Source organism: Castor canadensis, chromosome 14 (genome assembly GCF_047511655.1).
Source record: "Castor canadensis chromosome 14, mCasCan1.hap1v2, whole genome shotgun sequence".
Lineage (NCBI taxonomy): Eukaryota > Metazoa > Chordata > Mammalia > Rodentia > Castoridae > Castor > Castor canadensis.
Window position 1 is genome coordinate 87329156 of NC_133399.1, and position 22502 is coordinate 87351657.

Sequence of the window (22502 nt, forward strand, 5' to 3'; positions counted from 1 at the left end):
CAAGCATTTTCTCTGTTCTTGACATGGAGACAGAGCTGCTGAATAAAATCTTAAAAGTTTAAAGAAAAATAAAAAGGTTTAGAATTTTTAAAAACAGCATTACACACTGTCTTGGGCATCAAACTAGATGTGCAATTTTGAGACTATTTTACCTAAATACTATCCTAAACTTCCTTTACAGCATTATATAGATATATATAATGTTTATATTAATATACATATTAAATTCTCCATAAAAGATAAAAATAGATGTAAAACTTTCTCTTTGTCATGGAACAAAAAGTTTAGACCCTAAGTCAATGTTAAAAGAACCTTATCGTCTTTATCTGTTTTCATGATTACAGTTTGAAGTTATAAATAGAGTTCTTAGATTCCAGAGAAAAAGGAAATGGGAAGGCACATGATTATAATAAAGATGATGTTATAGAAATACAAAATCTCCAGTACAAACGTTCAGAGGAAGAGGAAAGTCACAAATATAATTTAAGCATGTAGGTCAAAAAAGGTTATTAAAAATGCCTGTAAGTATAATAGCATACATTCAAGAAAAACTTCCAGTGACTTCTAGATTTTATTTTTACAATTTCATGTGAGAATGAAATGTAAGAAAAATAGTCCTGTCCTGCATAAAAGATGACAGTAAAACTCAAGTAGCTGAAATAGGAGTCAGAGATAACTGTGACCTTTCAGAAGTCCTCTGGTCTTTTTATACTTTCCATGTCTGGTTGAGTGGAAGGATTGATTGACCAGCTTCATTTCATCTGAAATAATGCACCTGTTATGATATGATTCTGCTGCATTTTATCACTTAAAGTAGAAACTTTTATGAAGAAGATAAATAGTGTGAGTAGCATCACTCATTTACTACAGGTGATCACAATCCATGGTATGTGATTCATTACCTGTCTGATGCTGTCCTTTTGCCTTTTCAACATCAGCTTCATTTTACATTGACATTGCTTTTAAAGCACTGTTTATTCTTTTCCTTTGCACTGGCTCCTTTCTCTCTGGCTACAGGCCTTGAAAACATTCAAAATTCTTTTGAGATTAAGACTTTTCCTTCCTATAAACACTACATAATATAAACTTCTTATACAGGATCATACACAAGAGAGAAATATGGGTTTATGTATACTACAATTTAGGTTTGTACAATGCAAGGTTAAATAAAAGCCTCAGGAAAAAAGACATGCCATAAGCAGAGAAATTTTTGGCTTATCTCAGAGGAAAGGCATTTATCTATAAGCTTGAGTCATTTGCTCATTCCACAGTCAAAATTATTCATTGTGGTGTACTTGACATTTCTGAGGAACTGGGGCAATCCATCAGGATTGACAGAAATTAAAGAAAGAACAATTACCCTATCAAAGGGCTATGCTAGCTAATCAAAAACATATACAGTGATGGTTTGTAATAGAACTTTCTTAAATAAATAGCAAATTTAGATACAGAAAAATTTGACAAAATATTTACTCTTAAATAGTCCCTGGAAATTTACCTTATAGAATGCCTGCATATAGGGTTAGATCAGATTTTGTTGGTTCAAACATTCAGGTTCTCACTTAGTAGATCTCTTATTCTTAAATGTAAGCTATGCTACTTGTAAATGGATTTAAATTTCTATCTCCAGAAACCATTGATTAACAATAGTCTGGGTTATGATTTAATGAACCACATCAAAGGCATTTTTACCCATTAATATATGTTTATCTGTGACTTGCAGCACAGGAATTTATTGCCTCTGAGGCAATATTTTTGTCTGCCTGTGTGCAGATTAAGATAAAGTTGTGTGTCTTGACAGATCTCCCAACCTCAGAATATAATGTTATGTCGTACTTATAGCTCACACAATGTGCTTGTCAGGGAATATGATCTAAAATGGTTGCTATCCAAACCTTACACAAGTATAAATGTATTTATGAAGGATTACCTCTGATACATTCAACCTAGCCATCTGTCTGTGTGAGAGCACAAAATCAAACAACTTGATGGCTCAAATGAACAAAGTAGTATCTTGTGATCAATGGGAGGAGGAAGGATGAGCATTGTAGCTTACCGATCAGATACATCCAATGCTTAGAAGCATTTCTTTCTTTTTCTCCTTCCTTTCCTCTTTTTCCCTCCCTCCCTATCTTCCTGACATTATATGGTCTAAACAAATTCATTCCTATGTCTACTGCTGGCTTGCAGGCTCCCTGTCTTTACTCTCTTCATTTAGATAATTAATTAATTTTCTTGGATTCAGTTAATACTTGAAGTGCTACGTAGATTCTAGTTTCTGTACCTTCTTATGAATGATTTTTCTAAATTTGGACCTGGCACTATAGCTTTAGGAATTTTGGGCTGAAGATCAGGAGATGTTTCTTTTTCTTTTTTCCATCACAAAATAATTGATAACTTCTTTTTAGAAGGCAGTATGTTTTGTTCTTTAATGAAGCTGCTTTTATTTTTTATTCAAGATATAATGAATAGTGATCAAATCACAAATCATACTTTTCCTCAGTCCTCAGTTATGGGGATCCTTGTGTTTGTTTCAAAAGTACAAAGAGAAATCTCCTCACCCACTTTCCCTGAAATAATCATATGCTTTGCCTTACTGTTTTCTCTCCTCTTCCAAGCACCTTGTATGGTTGTATTTCCCAGATCTTTGAAGTCAGGTTTGACTGTGAGTAGTTCTGTCTGGTGAGTTTTACGCAGAAGTGACCTTTGCCACTTCTAACTAGGAGCATTTATTGGCAAGCATGTGCTGCACCAGTGACCTGCTTTCCTCTGCTACTGTGACACAGAGAGGATTATATTGGTGACACAACTCCAGAGTGACTATTCAACTCCAAGTGCACATAGAACATGGGAGAATTATAGCCCTTTGCTTTTTCAAGCCAGTGAGATTTTGGTATTATCTGTTAACTGCACCCTGAATCCTTCTAGGCCAACCCTATTCTATCACTGGATGGAGGGGAGGATGTTAAGATGTAGAGAAATTCATGCTTATGCAAGCTCTCTGAACGTGACTTCTCCAGAGGGTGAAGGTGAATTGATTCTATCTTTAATAACCAGAATTATTAATAGTTATCAAAATAAGTTGGTATTTTTTTCTTATTTAGAATACAAGCTTTCTCTAATCTCTAATGATAATATAAGGTATAAAGAATGCACTGTTTCTGAAAAACAAACATGATGGACGTCTACAGAACATAGGATGCTTATATTCCTTTTTTCAGATTATAAAACTTATTTTTTGAGAATGGAAAAAAACACAAGGCCTTGTTGTAACCTTGCTGTACATACTAAGGATACTTTATCAAGCTGATCTCTTCCTAGATTATTACATATCAGATGAACAGTGTTCTGGATCTAGGCTCATAAAAACCTCTGCTACATTTAATATTGTTGGGGGACTTTCATTGTATTTCAAAGGATAAAATGTTTCTCTGATCTTAACAGTTTTGCTTCTCTAATCTACTAGTTTATGTCTATCTGGTAAAATTATGATCGGGTCTTCTTTTTTTACATTGTCTGCTAAGAAGTTGATTGTCAGTTTATAGGATCAAAACTAGCAAACACTAAGGACCATACAGCATGTATTTTGTGTTCTGTCTTTTAATTATTAGATAAAAGTTAAAGATGCTGTAATTTTATCATACAGAGAGAAATTCCACTTTGCAATGCTCAGTTCTTAATTTGTAGTGGTAGCTTAACTAGAAACAGCCAAATAAGTAAGTGATAGAGAAAAGTAGTTAAGATTATTAGCTCTGGAATTGGATTAATTATAGTCGAATCCTACATTTGCTACTTGGTAGCTATTGTATCTTTTTTATTGTTGTGCTGAGTGGGGATACATTGTGGCATTTACAGAAGTTCTTACAAATATATCATACTTGAATTCACCCCCTCCAACATTCTCCTTTATTCCTGGAATAGTTTCAATAGATATCATTTTTCCATTTGCATACATGTGTACACAGTATTTGCTATTGTATCTTAAGCAAGTTTTTTTTCACTGTGCCTCAGCATCATCTTTAAAATGTGGATAATTGCCACTACGATTTTAAGAAAAGTGGACGTGGAATTCTGAGAGGAGCTATTCTGCTCTGAGCTTTTGGGGGAAGGTTTCCCCTGAGTAAGTTGGCTTTTAATCTGAGACCAGAAGGGTAAATAGCAGATATCCCAAAGGAGTGTTCCAGACAAAAGCAATAGCAAGTACAAAGCTGAGAGGCAGGATGGAACTTGTCAATTGCTTTCAGATCCCAAAAATCTTAAGAGCTGGAATACATAAGCAAGTAAGAAAGTGATGTAAGGTGATAATTTGCCACATCCCTGGAGAGATCTTCACTGACCATCTAATATTAGCCTCCTTTTCCCAGTCCTTCTGTGTCCCTTTATCATTTCATAATCTTCTTTACAACAGTTACCTTAAGCTATCTTATTAATTTTTACATTTATTTTGATTGCACGTGTCCTTAACTTAAATGTTAGCTACAATAATGATGGAGCCTACCTGTCTTATCAACTAAGAATAGAACTTGGGTAAATCATTGGTATTTAATAAATTTTGAATGAAAAAAGTAAAAAGAGTAAATGAATGACTGTGATGAGAAAGATGCACTGCGGTCTAATAAGGAAGGGCTTTATATAGCATAAAACATATTTGGACTTTAATTAATGGTTTAAGTTGAAGACAGTGCAATCAGATTTGCCCATAAAAATAATCACTGATTGTTGTGTCAAAGATAGATCCGAAGAATTGAGAAAAGGTGACCCTGGTGAATCTGATCACTGATGGTGGTATGAGAAATTGCAACAAAGAGTAATCAACAGGATTGGGTCTATGATATGGGAGTAGAGGAAACCTAGATGTGGGAGTGAACAACAACAAACAAAATGGAGATTTTTAATAAACAGGGAGCTCCTGCTTATTTAGGGGAAGTCTGGGAGAGATTCAAAATTCCTTTTTAGTCAAGTTTGAGGAGTATAAGGCATCCGAAGGGTGCTGTTAAGTAAGAACCTCACCTTAAAACTAGTTGGAAAATAGAGACTTGGTGGTTGTTCGAATGTTAGAATACAAGGTGTAAGTTAATCAGAGATGACTACCTACAATTTTTCAGTTCCTTTCAGAGAAGGAACTGCATAATGGGAATAAATAAAGACAATTAGTGAGAGGTGACAATTAGTGAGAATAGAAGACAATTAGTGAGAATAGAAGAGGACCCAAGTCATAATCCCAAGAAAGATGAGGCAGAAGGGAGATAGTGAGACATAGAGAATAGAGGTCATAGAAGCCATGGGAAAGGATGCTTCAAGGAGTTGTAATCTTTTGCAAGGAAGCTTGGAAGTGCCTCTTGATAGTGCATCTGATTAATAAGTCTTTAGGTTTTATTTTTGCACTTTGGTATTCAAAGAGTAAAACTGAGAGATTATTACCTGAAATAGAATTAGGGCTCTACTCCTACAGTGAATAGACCAAAATTGGAATGATTCTGCCCTAAATGACTTCAGACAGTAACAGGTAGACAGAAATTATAATTCTAAATCACACAGTGAGTACACTGTATGTCAGGAGTGTGCTGTGAATGTGTTGGAGAAAGGACTGCTTTCTTCATTTTAAAGTTACTATCCCTAGAGAACCAAACCTGCCCTGCCAGGTACTGTGTTTTCTGTTCTCAGAGGGGCAACCTGGAGAAGGAGAAAAAGAGTAAAATTTGGTGAAGGGGCTCAGAAGACAGGATGGGGAAGGTAGGCCTTTAAGACTCAATAACTGTTCACAATTAGCAGAACCCTGGCAGGCACAAAAGTTCCCATGTGTCTGTTGACTCTGAAAGTACTCATTGAATGAATTTTGAAATTATATTTCTAATTTAATTCCTTTGGTACATGTCATAGATTTATGATGTTAAAGAATGTGCACAGGTTTTATGAACCATATTCTTCCAGGAATGATGTGGCTTGAGACAATGTCTTTGAAAGCTGAATTGCATCTTCTAAGGTTGCATGTATTTGGAAACTGCCGGAAATTTCTGGCAGCTTTACAGAATTTCTGAAATTTAAATCTGTACTTCACAAACTAATGAACATTTAACACAGTACTAAAAAAAATAGGAATGCACCGTGCTTTGTCCTGCAGAACTACTCTGTCCAGAAGTCACACTTCTGGAGGAAATGCAAGAGACTTATTTCTTCTTTGTTAAAATGCTTCACATGTTAGTTGATACCACTGTGTCAAGAAATGGACTTTTTTTTATGTTGCTCAGATTAAACACAGGGCCTCAGTTTATGTTAGGTACAGGCGCTACCACTTGAGCTATGCCAGCCCCGCTTCCTTTTAAAAATTTTATTTTGTTTTTAGGATAGGCTCTCACTAACTTTGACCTGGCTAACCTAGAACTTGTGATCCCTTTGCCTCCTCCTCCCAAGTAGCTGGGATTACAACTGTAACCCACTATGCCTGGCTCAAGAAATGGATTCATTTTAAAAGAAAGCTAATACAATCTAAGTTAATAACTGAGCATTACTCTAGGAAGTGAATTCCATATGACTCACATGTGATTCACTCTTCTTCCTGTATTTTAATGTTCAATACCTTCATTTATCTGCCCATTGACTTAGCAAATATGAACACTTGTACAAACACTATTGTGTTGGTGAAAGGAAAACCAGATGCCATCTGCCCTTGAAGAGTTAACATCTGAACAAAAAGGGAGAAGAAATAAGCAATAACAATGGAATGTGCCAGGGTAATTTACACATTAATTAAGGGCAGATTTGGGTACAAGTGAACCAGATTTGGGCAAAGACTGTTCCAAATCATGAAGAATCAGTTGAGAATGTGGGAGAGTTTTTTTCCTCACTTTATTTACTGTTCCCTCACCAGAACTTTCTCCCAAATGTCAAGCCATTTATCCTTTAAAATTACAACCTAGATTTGACATTTAATAAAAAAAATAGGTATATGAAACATTGAGGATGAAGAGAAGGAAAAAAACACAGAAAATACAAACAGCATAAAAATAGTCAAATTTTAAAAATGTAGAGTGCTTATTCTTATGATAACTATATATTTAGTCCAGTGAAGTAGTTCACTTTTGCTTTAACCTAGCTTAGATTTCTTATCTCCTAGCTCTTTTTGGGGAAAGGAATACTTATTTCTACCATGGGGAAGCAAGGTTCTGGGTCATTGACTGTTACCAAGAAAGAATGGGAAGACATCTTACTGTGTGTGTGTGTGTGTGTGTGTGTGTGTGTGCCTTATCCTAGGAAAATTGGAGAACTTTCAACATCTAATTGGCCACATTGAGGTATGAAGCAAAATAAATTATCTCAAGCTTACTCCATTGAGTAATGTTTCAGCTGACACTGATTGTGTGGTATAGAGCCTTAATTTTGGAATGCATACACACATCCATACACAGACACAATGAGAAGAGACACTAATACTAAAAGCAAATTTTCAACCTTGAGTAATTGATATACGTAGAGGTATTTGTTCAACTGCAGACTCAAATCCCTGCCCTATTAATCTAAAGCAGTTCCTTAAAGTTTACTGAATGACTCCTTCAATGGACTTTGATCTATATAATCTGTTTGTAGGAATTATGGGCCTAGCTCTTCTTTTTATTCTTTCTTTCCTATCACTTCCATGTGTGTTCCTTTTCTTTAAAAAGTTGTCTTTTATTTTCATTCTTTTCCTTGTCTTTCTCTTCTGACACTGCCTTAGAGGTGACAGGAGACAGTAGGACCTGTGGGGTTATAGCTGAGGAAGTGGTCAGGATCAATGAGTTTGACTGGGCCTGTGAAACCAAGGTCAAGTATATACGCAGACAACCAGGAACTATGGAGAAGGGCAAAGAAATAGCATGAAAACATGTGGGGTCTTTAGGGATGGGGCCTACACCAAGGAGGCAACTGGGTCAAAAGTATGTTCTGCAGAACTGAGAAATTAGTAGCATATAGAATGAATGAACAAATCTATGTTGAGGATGATGGGAGCCAAGTCTCCTCTTTTAAAGGAAATCTGTAGGTAGGGGATAAAATGAACCCTGATGTGTTGAGATAGACTTAGAGCTACAAGAGTAAGTTCATGTTTGTTATAGGTAGATAGATGAGTAGATAGACAGATGGATAGATAGATAGATAGATAGATAGATAGATCGATAGATAGATAGATAGATAGATAGATAGATAGATCTAGATCTGGTATGTGTGTATAATTCCTAACTGTTTCTACTAAGATAAGCAGTGCCACCCAGGAAGTAATGAGTGTAACCATACTCAGATCTTGGTTTCTAAAAAGCATTTTTCGCTAAAGAAGTATTCCTTAGAGCAATGAGTAATTCAAGACTGGCACAGAAGATGTACAAGATAAATCTAGAATATCTTGTGCCAGAAAGTGAGGAACTAGGCAAATAATGATGGAGACTTGTCAAAATGACACATGTAGTAACATTTAGGAGCTCCTACTGGCTCAGTCTGAGATAACATGAGCATCAAAATAAATGATATAATGTACTATATAAACCATTGATTAAAATGGATATCAATAAATCTATACCAACACAGATCCATGTAAAAGACAGGAACTTCCCTAACAGTAGAATGCTAGTTACTAAATGTATATAATGATGAAATTAGAAAATTACCATCTAGTAGCTATCATTGCAATACTTGAGTGAGACAGAAATCATCAATGAATGCTGAATCTTATGTGCAAATCAATGAATAGTAAATCTTGTGTAAGCAACAGATAGAGCTACTCCTGGGTATTGAACCCAGGGATTACTGCATGCTAGCCATATGCTCTATCACTGATCTAGTCTATACTCACAGTCCAAAATTTACATGGTTTCAAAACATCTCACATGTGGGAAGATTAGTAAATATGCAGAAACCTAGGAGGTATTACCTTAACCAATTGATCAATATTTTCTGTCTCTTGACGTGGTACACAGGGCATCATTGGTAGGGAAAATCTCAAGTGAAATATACTCTACAAAATAATTGACCCTTACTCATCAAAAATACCAATGTCAGTAAAAAACAAGGAAAGACTGAGCAAATGACCTACAGTGAAGACTAAAGAGACATGACATCAAACTGGAACACATGACCCTGGATAAAATCTATGACTCTAGATAAAAATCAGACTGAAAGATAAAAAGTACTTTTTAAATAAAGATTGAGATTATTAGGACAATTTGTAAAATGGGCATGAGGTGTTAGGTTTAAATAATAGAATGCTATCCATGTTAAATTCTTAATTTTGTTGAATATATAGTACCATGTCTGCAAATTACACTAAAGTAGTTCAGTAGGGGACACATATAGATAATATCTATCACATATACACACATATATTATGAAAAATGCAGTCAGATATTAACAACTGAGGAACTTGGGAATTCTTTTTTACTATTGTTATAACCCTGTCTGTAAAAATATTCAAAATAGGTAGCAAATAACCATCTATTACTCATTTTAAATGCACTGAAATAAAATTTCCTCGATAGAATTAATAAATAAAATTATAAAATACAAATATTTCAAAGTAAAAAACAATGAAAATATAAAACTAAAAAGTCACCAGCGTAATTTATACTTCAATGTTTTGTCATGCTACAAGCATTATACTGTTCTCAAGGTAAAAGTATATCATCAAGAGATGATATAATTCCTTTCATCTTATGTTTGGATTAATGCCTAATTGGGAAAGATATCAAAAAAAATGCAAGTTTTGCAAGTGTGCCTAATCCATAACATTTGTAAAAATTAATATCAGAAAAATTCTTAGGGAAAAATGTTCTCTTTATTCTCTTAAACTGATATTCAGAATCAGAAAATTTTAGTTTTTTCTAAAGGAATTAACAATATAAGTCAATTTGCTCACTCTTTCTTTCTCTCTTGGCTAGGTTTCATATGTCAAAGCTATTGACATTTGGATGGCCGTATGCCTCCTTTTTGTGTTTTCAGCACTTCTGGAGTATGCAGCTGTCAATTTTGTATCAAGACAGCACAAAGAACTTCTGCGATTTCGACGAAAGAGAAAGAACAAGGTAAATGATGAAAGATATTGGACATGGTATGTCAATTTTTGATGGAGAATGAATTTGTTGTGTTTACAGGAAGGATATTGGGACTGAGGACTAAATGATACAATATTTGTTTTCATCCAGTTCAAAGATTCACAGAGAAAATGGTGATACCTAGCTATGCTTAAAATAGCATATATGGTAATATGAGGGATTTATCAACTTCTTTAATATACGTGTAGAAAAAAACATTCTTTTGCTTCAATTAATGACATATGTCATCCATTATTTGCAAATTAGAGTGTTCGTAATAGTTTTACTTGATGTGTCACAAATGTAATTATTATTAAAGTTCCTTTTTTCCGAGCTAATTTCTTTGTTTCTATAAAATGTTATCTATTTACTAATACCGTGATAATAAGTATATAAAAAATGTTGGTTCTTGCCCATGCATGTTTTCATGTTCTTAACATACTTGTTCTAAAACTCCATGGAAAATACAATAAAGTGCTATTGTTATCTTGCTATCATCTAATAAAAATTAACCCACAAGAAAATTTATTTAGAACATCATTATAAAACCATGGAAGTTGTATAAGTAATCTCCTATCTGAATTTGGATGACCAAAACAAGGTTGTTCCCTTCTATTCAGACTTGTAATGGCATCTTCTTCTGTAATCACATGGTTTTGAACAATCGGTCTCCTATTTCATAACAGAGAGCTTCTCTTGAAAGCAGATCTGTGAGTTTGCTTCTTCTAATGTGAATGTACCAACTGATATCTTAAAAGAAAATAGTCTTTCAAAGCAATATGACAAAGTTATATATAATTATATAAAGTTATATATACTCTAATATACTAGAGTATTTAAGTTAAAACATAAATCTTAAAATAGTGGTCTGGTTTATGTAGTGTGAATTTTTAAGGAATTCTAAAAGTTTGACTACTTATATATTTCAAGTCTTTTTAAAAGCATTAATCTTTGATCTCTCAGTGTTTGAGTCTATTTAGCATTAAATATATTTTAAAGCAATAATTTAGTAATTTCTAATTGGCCTTCCAAAAAATTATCACTTCTCCAATGAATACCGTCAAACTGCTGCATGGAAAGAACAGCAGCTTTAGGAAAATGTGTTTTAGATACACTGGACAGAAAAAATGCTGGAGTTCACATTTGATTAAATTTGCATGGAAAAAAGCATATCATTTATATATTAAAATATATTGTGATGAGATTAACTTCTTTTTCTTTCTCTACCTTTCCTCATTCTCTCTCTCTCTCTCTCTCTCTCTGTTCTCCCCCTCTCTCCTACCTATTTGATGCCTCTTTCTCTACTGATTCTTGACATTGACTGAAACACCGAAACAAGAAAGATGTGATCACAGGGATGAAGTGCTTGCCTCTCTTTCCCCTACTAGTGACTCAAAGACAATTTATTACAACTAAAGCAACACTCATTTTTCCCTGTCATTATGGTTTGATTTTACATTTTTATCTTCCATTTCATTACTTTCTTCCTCCTCCTTCTTCATTTTAGAATACATCAACCATGTTCTTACAAATGCTAGAAATGAGAAGTATTAGACATAGGGTGTCCAGTGGGGAAAATCTGAGAGATCATAAATGTTTTACATCCACCAGTCACAGTATCCACTGGATAAAGTAACAGACCACAAATTTAAAGGTCAATGCTGTTTCCTCCTTTAAAAAAAAAAATTTCCTTTTTCAGTTTTGCCACATGTAAGACTAAGACGAAAATATATGATGCCCCTTACTGTAGGTCACAGAAAGATGAAACAATTAATTTTTTCAGTGATTGGTAATCTTGGATTTATCATATTATTTTCTAATCACAACTTGAAATATTCAAGAAGCTAATGTATATAATTTTTTCCTATAATTGATGCAGAAAAAAAGCAAGTTATTTTTAAGTTTGACTCATGCATGGGGTAGATGCCTTTCATATGTGAACCACTATTAATTGATACATATGTATGTTAAAATGGTGAATGTGATTAAAATCAATTTTGCAGTTATATTTAATTATATATGACTTGATTTTTTGGTTTCTCAACCCCTCTTGGTTCACCTTACCTTCCCACAGACAGAAGCTTTTGCATTGGAGAAGTTTTACCGTTTCTCAGACACGGTAAATTGACTTTCTTAACTCTAAATAGGGGAATGTGATCATTAGTAAAAAGCAACAGCTTATTCTGCACTGAGGCAGTGTTTGGTGGGGAAACAGGGCCCCTTTCATATGCATATCCAAGCAAATACCATCTCTTTCCTGTTAATACAAAAACTCTCTTTTTCTAAGACCTCTCCTTATCTTCCCCCACTCAGTAAAAGATTATTTAATTTTTACCCTTCCCTTTACTAAAAACATTTGGTCAGAATGATGTCAAATATATATTATAAGATAAATATATAGACAGTAAAGAGAAATATATAAATATGTACATATAATGACGAAAGATATCATTTAAAGCAATTAAAGAGAAAGAGCATAGATAAAATAATCTCCAAAGAAGAAACAACTATACTTTAACAAATTAGCTTGAAAATAAATGGGAATTTATTTGTACAAGCAATTCTAAAAGCAGCTGTACAAGCAACCTCAGAGTAAGATCATAAAATGCTTTGTGCAGTATATGTACCTTTAGAATCCATTCTTTAGCTGAGATTATTTATAGCAAAAGAACAGTTTGGTTTTGATAGTGGCATCTTTTGAAATTTTCAAATAAAAAACAGATCACAAAGATACACACCCTAGTATAAAGCCTAAATTTTTAGAAAAGAAATCTGAAGTAGAGAGTATTGGTGCATAGGAGGTTTTTCTAAGGACTCATAATATAGCATATAGTAATTAAATTTATCTACTAAAGCCAAGGATTTGTCTGGAAAATCATATAGAAATAGCTTAGTTCACTAAACCAAAACTTCTGGGGTAAATGTATTTATAACACATAAAATATTTTTAAAAATAGGTCCTAAGATGATTCTACTGTACACCCCAGTCAAGATCACTATAAGTGACATAATGTTAAATGAACATTGCAGCTATACCACTTCATAGTGTGTTATCTAGATCCAACACCAATTTTAAAAGACTTGCTAAGTTCTCATAAGATAGTCACTTAACTATGTTCCTTTACTGCTAAAAGTGCATACTATCTCCCAAAATTTAAGCCCCCTCTTTATTTTTTTTCCCTGAAAAATAATTGCACATGCTTTTTCTTTGTTATCTTAACTGTAAATTTTTAATTGCATGAAATTTGCATAATCATATGTAGTGTTTGCAACATATGTTCATACATATACACATACATACATGTACATGTTATACTACATAGTACAGCCTATATATGTATATTAAAAAACCTGTCTCTTTGAAAGACCAACATAATTATATCTCCAGTATCTAGACAGTCAATGTTACAGAAACTATAGAATGAAAGAGATGTGTTTATAATTATGGCTTTACAAAGAACATTGATGAACAGTCAGACTTATCTCATGGATAGTTAATGAATTATTTTTTTAAAAAAGAAGCATTATGGTAATGCAAACAGATTCATTAGAAAGTATGTGAGTTTGATTTATTTTTTAAGTGGTCTAAGCATTGGGCAAATCTGGGGATGATTATTTTAAGTTTTGGGAAATATTTTCCTCAAATTAACAACCTTCTGGACTAACCAAATTCATCATTATTTTAAACTATGTATTTTGCTTAGAAATAATCTGAGCAATCTAAATCTTTAAATCCACATAATCAAACTGAGTATAAATGTTGTCAGTGTGCTCTTTATCTTCATAATACTAATTTATGAGAAATTTCCTCAACATTTAAATTTGACAGAATAAGTAATGTAAGTAAAATTGCCTCATTATGGAATGTTTGTTACAAGGAGACAGCTTACATTAATGCAAATGGTATTCCTAGGAAACTTTTCTTTTTAACTTTGCTCAGCATTAGCTTAATTATTACATACAATCTTCAATACCTTCCTTTTTTCCATTATGATATCAGAGTATCCTTTGTCTATCATAAAAGAATATGAGTTTGCACTTGCATCCAAATTTCCCCACCCCACACTGTCATAGCCTGCTCTGCTGATTACGCATTCTGCCATGCCATGGATGCTATCTCCAGTGCTGTGTATGTCTGGGTGTATGCATGATATGAAAGTATTTTGGTCAGAGTTACTACTCTCACGTATGATATTATTACTTATTCCTGGATATTTATAAGACATTAAAACATTTCTCAACATATGTTATTTATTGAGAGATATGGATGAAATGGAATTGCTTTAATGCATTTCATGGAGCTTCTTTCACATTACAATATAATGCTGCAATGATTTGCTGAAAGAAAACTTATTTGTACGGTACTTCTGTATTCCTGTCTTCTTATTTATTATTATTTATTAATTATTACTTATACATGAAAATGAAGTAGAAATTAGTAATCTATTAGTTCTAGGTTTAAGAATGATCAACTTTATGTTTTGCTAGGCACAATGGCTATCTTTTTAAAATAGTATCATTGAATTGTATTTTGACAATCTATACAGAAGCTTGTGATTACTTCATTGTGAATTTAGATGCTGTCTTGCTTTAAAAATAACTCAAGGTAACTTTTAAGGACAATAAATAATTGATTTTTCAATCCTGTACATTTTGTCAGCTCTGAAGTCTTAGGACAAGTACAAAATATACATATTCACTATATTGACTGAAGGAATGAAGCTTCATAGTTGAAAACAATATGTATGGCATCTATATACACTAAAATTATTTAATAATAAATCCTTTCTAGGTTAGTTTATGCCATATTCTAAAGTTAAGATATTACTTTAACAAATAAAATATTTCCTACAAATCACAATACATGCCTGAAGAAAAGTAGTTTTCAATAGTTCAAACTCAAACAAAATTCTACACAAATGACTCATATCAGGGGTTGAAATTTTATCTTCTGAAGTAAAATAAAGATTGTAAGATTTTAATTATTTCTTGAAAACAACTATTTAGAGTTTATATTAACAGAGCTATCCCTTTGAGCTACATAGCCTCTGAAATATCTGTTCAAAAAATGCAATAGAATAATACAGTCTTTAATCTAAATTCAAATACATTATGGTGATTTCAATCTCAATACTAATCAAAATAGCCAGGCTTGGTGGTGCACACCTGTAACTCTAGTACTAGGAAGGGAGAGACAAGAGGACTGTGAGTTTGGAGCCAGCCTGAGCTATAATAGAGAGATCCTGCTACATAAAAAACAAAAATAATAGCAAAAAAAAAAAGGTAGCCAAAATAAAAAAGCCACTGTTTTACATCTGCCATCTGTTATAACATTTATAGTCCTCCATAATTATGAGTTATTGTTGAAAGAATCCAACATATTGTGCTAAAAATAAATATATCAATGTTAAAATATTCTATTGATTCTTCACCTATCTTTTAAAATATTTCACAATATTTCATCTAAAATACTCATCTTTAAAAACTTACTTTTACTGCTTATTAATCTCCAAACAATTTATGAATCTAAGTTCAATATCTGCAGCATAAACTTTAACACTTTGGCTAATTCAGATATCACCTATAGTAGATGCAAAATTCCCCTGGAGCTAGATTTCAAAGAATTTTATATTAAAATTGACTTGCACTATAAAATTGTTTGTTTTTTTTTAATTTTATTATTCATATGTGCATACAAAGCTTGGGTCATTTCTCCCCCCTGCCCCCACCCCCTCCCTTGCCACCCACTCCGCCCCCTCCCTCTCCCCCCCACCCCCTCAATACCCAGCAGAAACTATTTTGCCCTTATTTCTAATTTTGTTGTAGAGAGAGTATAAGCAATAATAGGAAGGAACAAGGGTTTTTGCTGGTTGAGATAAGGATAGCTATACAGGGTATTGACTCACATTGATTTCCTGTGCGTGTGTGTTACCTTCTAGGTTAATTCTTTTTGATCTAACCTTTTTTCTAGTTCCTGGTCCCCTTTTCCTATTGGCCTCAGTTACTTTTAAGGTATCTGCTTTAGTTTCTCTGCGTTAAGGGCAACAAATGTTAGCTAGTTTTTTAGGTGTCTTACCTATCCTCACCCCTCCCTTGTGTGCTCTCGCTTTTATCTTTAATCTCATCTATAATTGCATTCTGTTAAACCTTCCTTTTTCAATGGCATTGAAATGTGTATAGATATATGAAACTGAGTATTTTATTTTAGACTATTTTGAAAAAATTTTAAATTCATTTGTATCTTTCATCTGAACTTAGACTTTTCTAAATAATGATAATTTTAAACCAAAAATGGCTATTGTTATACTTACTAATAATTTTTTTTAAATCATGCACTTTGAAATTATGCAAATGGAAATTAATAACTCAGTTTCCTTCCTCTATTACTTTCCCACTTGGTCATAAAGTTACAGAAAGTTATTTAAACAAGAAGACCTATGGAGAAATGTACTTGCTATTTTAATTATATGAAGAATGCCACCATAGATCCCTACTAAGGGAGAGACATTAAGATGAAAAATGACATATTTAATGCTGTATATATTAACATTATCAAAACTTTATCTTATCTTAGATACTTACTGGTTTTTTTCCACTCAATAGCAATTTTCATGCCTTTACCTCTTTCATACACAAGTAAGTTACCTCTTTCATACACAAGTAAGTTTGTTTTTTGCTTTTTGTTTTCCTTTTTATTTATTTATTATTTTTTGAAGGAGTGGTCATTTTCAAAGACTAAGAACAATAGGAAAGTTGTTCTTATCTCACATGTATGTTAATACATCATTTTGATGACAGAGACAAAACAACTCATCTCTATGAATGACTTTATCCTTCTATTTCTATCTAACATTTCTGGTTATAATGTATATTTGTATGAATCAGTCTTTGACATAATTCTGTAAAACAAAAAGAAAGTTTCACAATGTAGTATTAATGCAAAATTACTGAAGCTTTTTTTCTCAGTTCCTAATTTAAAAATTAAAAAAATCTTCCTGTAAAAAAGAATTATATAAGAACCAAATGTCTTTTTACATTTTCATTGTCTATCAGTCTAACTTGCTTGGGGCATAAAAAGAGGGTACACCTGAGGTAAATTAAGTTATGTCTTTAATTTTAATTTTTTAATCAGTCATATTCTTTAGCCCTTTTTAGTTCATTATATATAATTTTTATTATTATTGGTATTTTGAGTTATGACTATCAAACATAAATAGTGTCATTGAGTAAAAAGTTTTAGATAATTTTTTAACTTCTTGAGTTTTTAGAGGAGACATTCAGTTTATTAGAATTTAAGCTGAAGACATCTCCAGAAAATTGAATTATCTCAAAGAAATATTTGAGGACTAGTCAAAATAAAGAATATTGCTGCAAATCTAAGCACACATTAAAAAAATTTATGACTGGGCTAATTCAAAACTGAGAATTAGGTTAGTAATGAAATAATTTACTTCATATTCTAATTTAGCAATCTAATAATAATTGTAATAAGCTGCTAGAAAAATCTTCACTCATTCTTAGTAAGGGGCAGTTTTTCAAAAACAATCACAAGTCAGTCATTAAAAGAAGAATCAAGGGATAGGGGAGCTGCTCAAGTGCCAGAGCTCTTCCTGTGAGGCCCTGAGTTCAAACCCCAGTACCAAAAAAAAAAAATAAATCACTTGATCCTCCTTTTGTGTTCCAGAGAAATTTATCAGCAGTAATGTATTTGTCAGTAAAATCATAACCAAATGCATTTGTAAACAATAATGCACTAAATCAAATTATAAAACTTATAATCTTCTGAGATCTGTATTCTGAGAGATGGCTAGGTCTGAATAGAGTTATAAAGAGGATAAAGATACAGATTATGTTGATAACCTTAAACATATCCTTACCTATAATTATGGAAACAAGATTTAGAAACAAAAGCTGCTTAACATGACTGTAATGGCAACACTGTGCTCTTAGAAACCTTTGTTTCTCAAGTTTCACTGAATGTTATAATTGCCAGCAATCTTGCTGGAGATGCAGATTCCTATGACAACCTGAATGTTAATGTGTAAGAATTTCTGCAAATGAGATAAAAAAATTGGATTTCATTAATCCTTTCCAGGGATTCTATGACAGGTATTGGATATGGACACATTGTGAGAAACTCTGACTTGACCCAGACCACCATTGTCCCAAACAGTCAGAATGATAGTTATTTTACAAGTATTGTAAGCTTTTATGAAGATGACTAAATTTAATTGTTCAAATATATCACATTCTATTAAAACCAATATCCAAATGTGAAGTAGCTTTGTTCAGTACAGCAGCATAGCTCTGGTTATAGGCTTGATAAGGCAATCATACTTATGAGCCAGAAATTAGCTTTAATTTCACATGTCATTTACTTAGCTTTTTGGAAAGACAAAATGCAGAAAAGACAGCAGCTATGTTGTCTTCATTTAATTGGGAGGCCTCACAGCTATTTAAGTACACAGGACATTTTGTCCTTTACCAGCACAAGGTCTGAATGACTTTTAAGTTGAAAGAAATAAATACAGGGTTATAAGTAGTGATGGCCCCTTTGGTTAGAACCTGTGCGTGAAATTGTGGACCCAGAACCATTATATAAGGTAACACAAAAGAAAAATCTGTGACGTAGAAGAGAATCATGTCACATTGCACTCGAAGCCCTGCATGTCACCATCAGAGACCAGAAACTCTTCCGAGGCATTCCTCCTTACTCTCACCCTTACCCACATGCTCTACACACTCAGCCAGGGACCCAGTCAGTCCTCCGTGTCTTCGTCATCCCGTGTTTAATAATAAATCTATTAATTGACTATTCCAATATCTGTATAAGCCACTGCTTTGTGGGTGAATGTGTTATGATAGGTCCTTTCTACATTGTACCCTTGAGCAATTTTATGTCCTACCATGTTAGAATGTGTTCATTTATCCAATTAGATCAACAGGAAGGGGCTGAATTGATTTTTTTAAATGTCTTATTCCAAACCCATTATAGTATTTTCAGCTGTGGCTTTTGTTACAAGATAAACAAAACCAAAATGGGCCATCAATTTCTACCAAAATCCATTGAGTCCTCCAGGAGCCTTGAGTGAAGACCCTAAATATTCCATCTGCCAGTGATGCATTAGCACTTGTCTTCAGGAGACTCAACCCCAAAACAATTTTTAGACAGGTTTTGTCTTGTTGATATTCAGACAGACTCTCACTAAATAAATGACTTTAGTGGATGACAGAAGAATATGTCCCAGTTTTGTGCATTGTTACACAGCCTCGATACCACTATGGCTACATCCATGGCCAATCAAGGGCATCTGCCTTGACACTTTATTTGCTCTCTGAGACAGCAACTTGGTAGGTATTACATGACCCAATTGAACTCTCCCTTAGAATTTCTATGAGGAATTTCATCTCCCAACCTAGGCTGTTGTCAACTATCCATTTAGCAAAGGCTCATTTGTCTGAACACAAGGTTAGGGCCTACAAATCATTGAGTATCCAGATATTTCTCTGAGCCCAAGAATCAATTCTTGCAATCATGCCACATATATTGTTCCTAAGTCAGCCTGTTATATAGACTTTTGCTTTCTTTAACCAGGAGTATTGATTCTACTGAATGAATTTTCCAGGCATGACTGAGGTCCTGACCTTCCATACGGCTTCCCACTGGCAAGCTAGGCAGCCTGTGTTGCCTCAGTGGGGAGAGAGTCATGGGGTTTAGAACACACTGGATAGCTCAATAGGCGATTTCATCATTATGCCACCATTAATCACTTTTACACTGATATGATACACTTCACCCAAAAGTCACTCCCTCTTGGGTATTCCTAAATATACCATTTTCATTTTATTGTGGAACCTAGATTAAAATGCCATTTGTACATTACCCATGTCATGGTAGAGAGCTCAGAGGACAGATTATACCTATTCAAATCATCAGAGTGTGAGAGGCTAGTGTCCTAACAGCCACCTTAGAATACCACTATGGAGGATTTGTTTTTTCTTCCAAAAACTCCGGTCTGCATGTATTTTAGAAGCAGATTCCAGAAAGACAACGTGGGCTAGTGTGTGCCTCAAATCTCACAATTTGTCCTTGTTTCCTTTTCAAATTCAACCCATCTTCTAGTGATTTTATTCAGTGAGGTCAATAGAAGTCTAAAATGACACACCATTTCAATAGTGTTACCTGTTGTTTTTTCTCAGACTGTGGTCCTGAAGACATAGATGTATGTCCTTTAATGTTTGTGAATTGTCTCTGTGGCTTCAGACTATTTATTCCCAGGAAGTAGACTGATAAGGCTGGACCCTGACTCTCCCCAGAATTAATTGGCTACTCTTGCCTAGTCACATGAGCCTCTAATGTTTCTAAATTCTCCCTATCTCCTTGGAACTATCATTTACCAATAATCAATTTATGTTTGGCAGTAATCTGGAACAAAGTGCTTCATATTAGGTTGTGACAACATGATAGAGAATTCAGGTTCCCTGAGGGAAGAAGGGATTTTAACTGTGTCTTTCCCACATGAAGATATACTATATTTGATTTTCTTTTTAGATTGTGATTAAAAGAAAGCTTTAAATATATCAGTCGAATTTATCAAATCATACCTGCCTCCTTTATCCTGTTGAAACTCTTGAATAGTTTTCTCTTAGGGGAATTCATGTCATTTTTGTTGTTGTTTGCTTGTTTAACTCAGGGCCTTCCCTATCTAGACAGGCACAATATCACTTGAGCCATATCCCCAGCCTTTTTTGCTTTAGTTGTGTATTTTTTTCAGGTAGGGTCCCAGGGTTGGCCTCAGACCATGATCCTTCTGACCTCAGCCTTCTGAGTACCTGAGATTGCAGATGTGAGTTGCCGTCCGCAACCAGGAATTCCTTATTGAGCACAAATAGTCAGCAGCCAGCCTACAAGATCCATCCAGTTTTATGATAGGCCAGAAAGACTATTCTAGATAGAACAGATGAAGACTAACACTCCTCTTCCACCATTTCATTAACCAGAGTGGAGAGTTTCCATGATCTTCCTGGAATCTTGTACTGCTTAATATTTACTACAGCTGAAGATTTAGGCAATTCTTGAGGCTTCTTTTCTAGCACATCCAATTAAAACTAGATTTAAAAATACCTTGGCAAAGATTAGATTCAAGCCAGAAATAGTAAGATCCTGCAATTATATACCACATCCTTTCCAATAATACATTTAGCCAAAGGAATATCACCAATACTCCCTTTTTTTCCTATCCGTAATTTTTATGACCATGACATTACTTTCGTAGCTAGTCACTTTGCCTCCTTCCCTGAGCCGTCATCTTCTCTTTTGCTCCTCATATTGCATTCCTGCTTTCTGGCAGTATTATATACTTTTCACTCTAACCTCCAAAATCTTATGTTTCTTATCATTGGCCTAACAGAGTTCCTTAGGGGAGGCAGCTGCTGAAACTGGAACAGATTTCTGACCTCCCAGCTGGTGATAAATGTACCAGGAAATCATTCACAGAAATCCTGTCCATTTTCACTGGTTCTTTTAGTATCTTAGTAGCTACCTGAGGTGAGCTAATAGATTTACCTCTGGCCATGATTTTTCTTCTGAATAGTCAGATTTTTTTCCCATCAGGGAAACCCAGCATGGCCATTGAAAACTAAACGCACTCCTGAATCTACATGCCCTCATGCTTTCTCAAAATAATCAAACAAAAAAAGGCCACGTGCCAAAGGGACTCCTCTAACCACAGTTTGTCTACCAGAGTTTGGACAGGCTCATTTCTGATTATAATATGACCATTCCAGGTTTACTATTACAGTTTACAGATCTACTTTTCTGAAGAGGTTCTACTTTATAGTAGTGAGAGAACCAGTTTCCATTCTCAGCATAAGTTTAGCATCACCCTCAAAACAAAGGATAATTTATATCACCTCTGCCAGTAATTTCTGAATGAGAACACTGCAACAAATTAGATTTAGCCTTTATACCAAATATTGCTTTTTATGCTGCAACACCCAAAAATATATTATTAGCTCCTAAATCAATTGATCTAAAGATTCTAGAAAGCATGGATTGCCCAGAGATCTGCCAAATGAGCCAAATAACCAACATTCTTTGTAGTATAATTGCTTGTCCAATTTGGTAGGTACAAGCCACATGTGATTACTGAGCAGTAGAAATGTAGAGTCTGAATTGATATGTATAGTGAATATAAAACACACACCGGGTTTCAAGGATCTGGTATTAGGTAAAGAAAGCAAAATTCGATTTTATTTTGAACAATTGCTGGAGTAATTTTTAATACTAAAAACTGTATTAACTATATTAAATTTTAAAAAGCAAAATTAATTTCACCCGTTTCTTGTTAAAATTAATTGGCATAAATTTAAAAATTGCACATGTCTTTCATTTGTGGTTCACATATTTTTATGGGACTGGGTACAGGATAAAATCATTTATAGTGTCAC

General features: G+C 33.8%; 1 protein-coding gene across 13 annotated transcripts in view; it reads left to right on the plus strand.

Moving 5' to 3' along the window:
- The window catches only part of Glra3 (glycine receptor alpha 3), a 381512-nt gene that overhangs the window by 348385 nt on the left and 10625 nt on the right, over window positions 1-22502 (plus strand). For 11 of the 13 annotated variants that reach the window (XM_074054955.1, XM_074054949.1, XM_074054951.1 and 8 more), the window contains 2 exons: window positions 9900-10043; window positions 12127-12171. In XM_074054955.1, the coding sequence (XP_073911056.1) occupies window positions 9900-10043; window positions 12127-12171 (189 nt within the window). The remainder of the gene's footprint in view (window positions 1-9899; window positions 10044-12126; window positions 12172-22502) is intronic. The other 2 variants (XM_074054950.1, XM_020155214.2) reach the window with 1 other exon arrangement.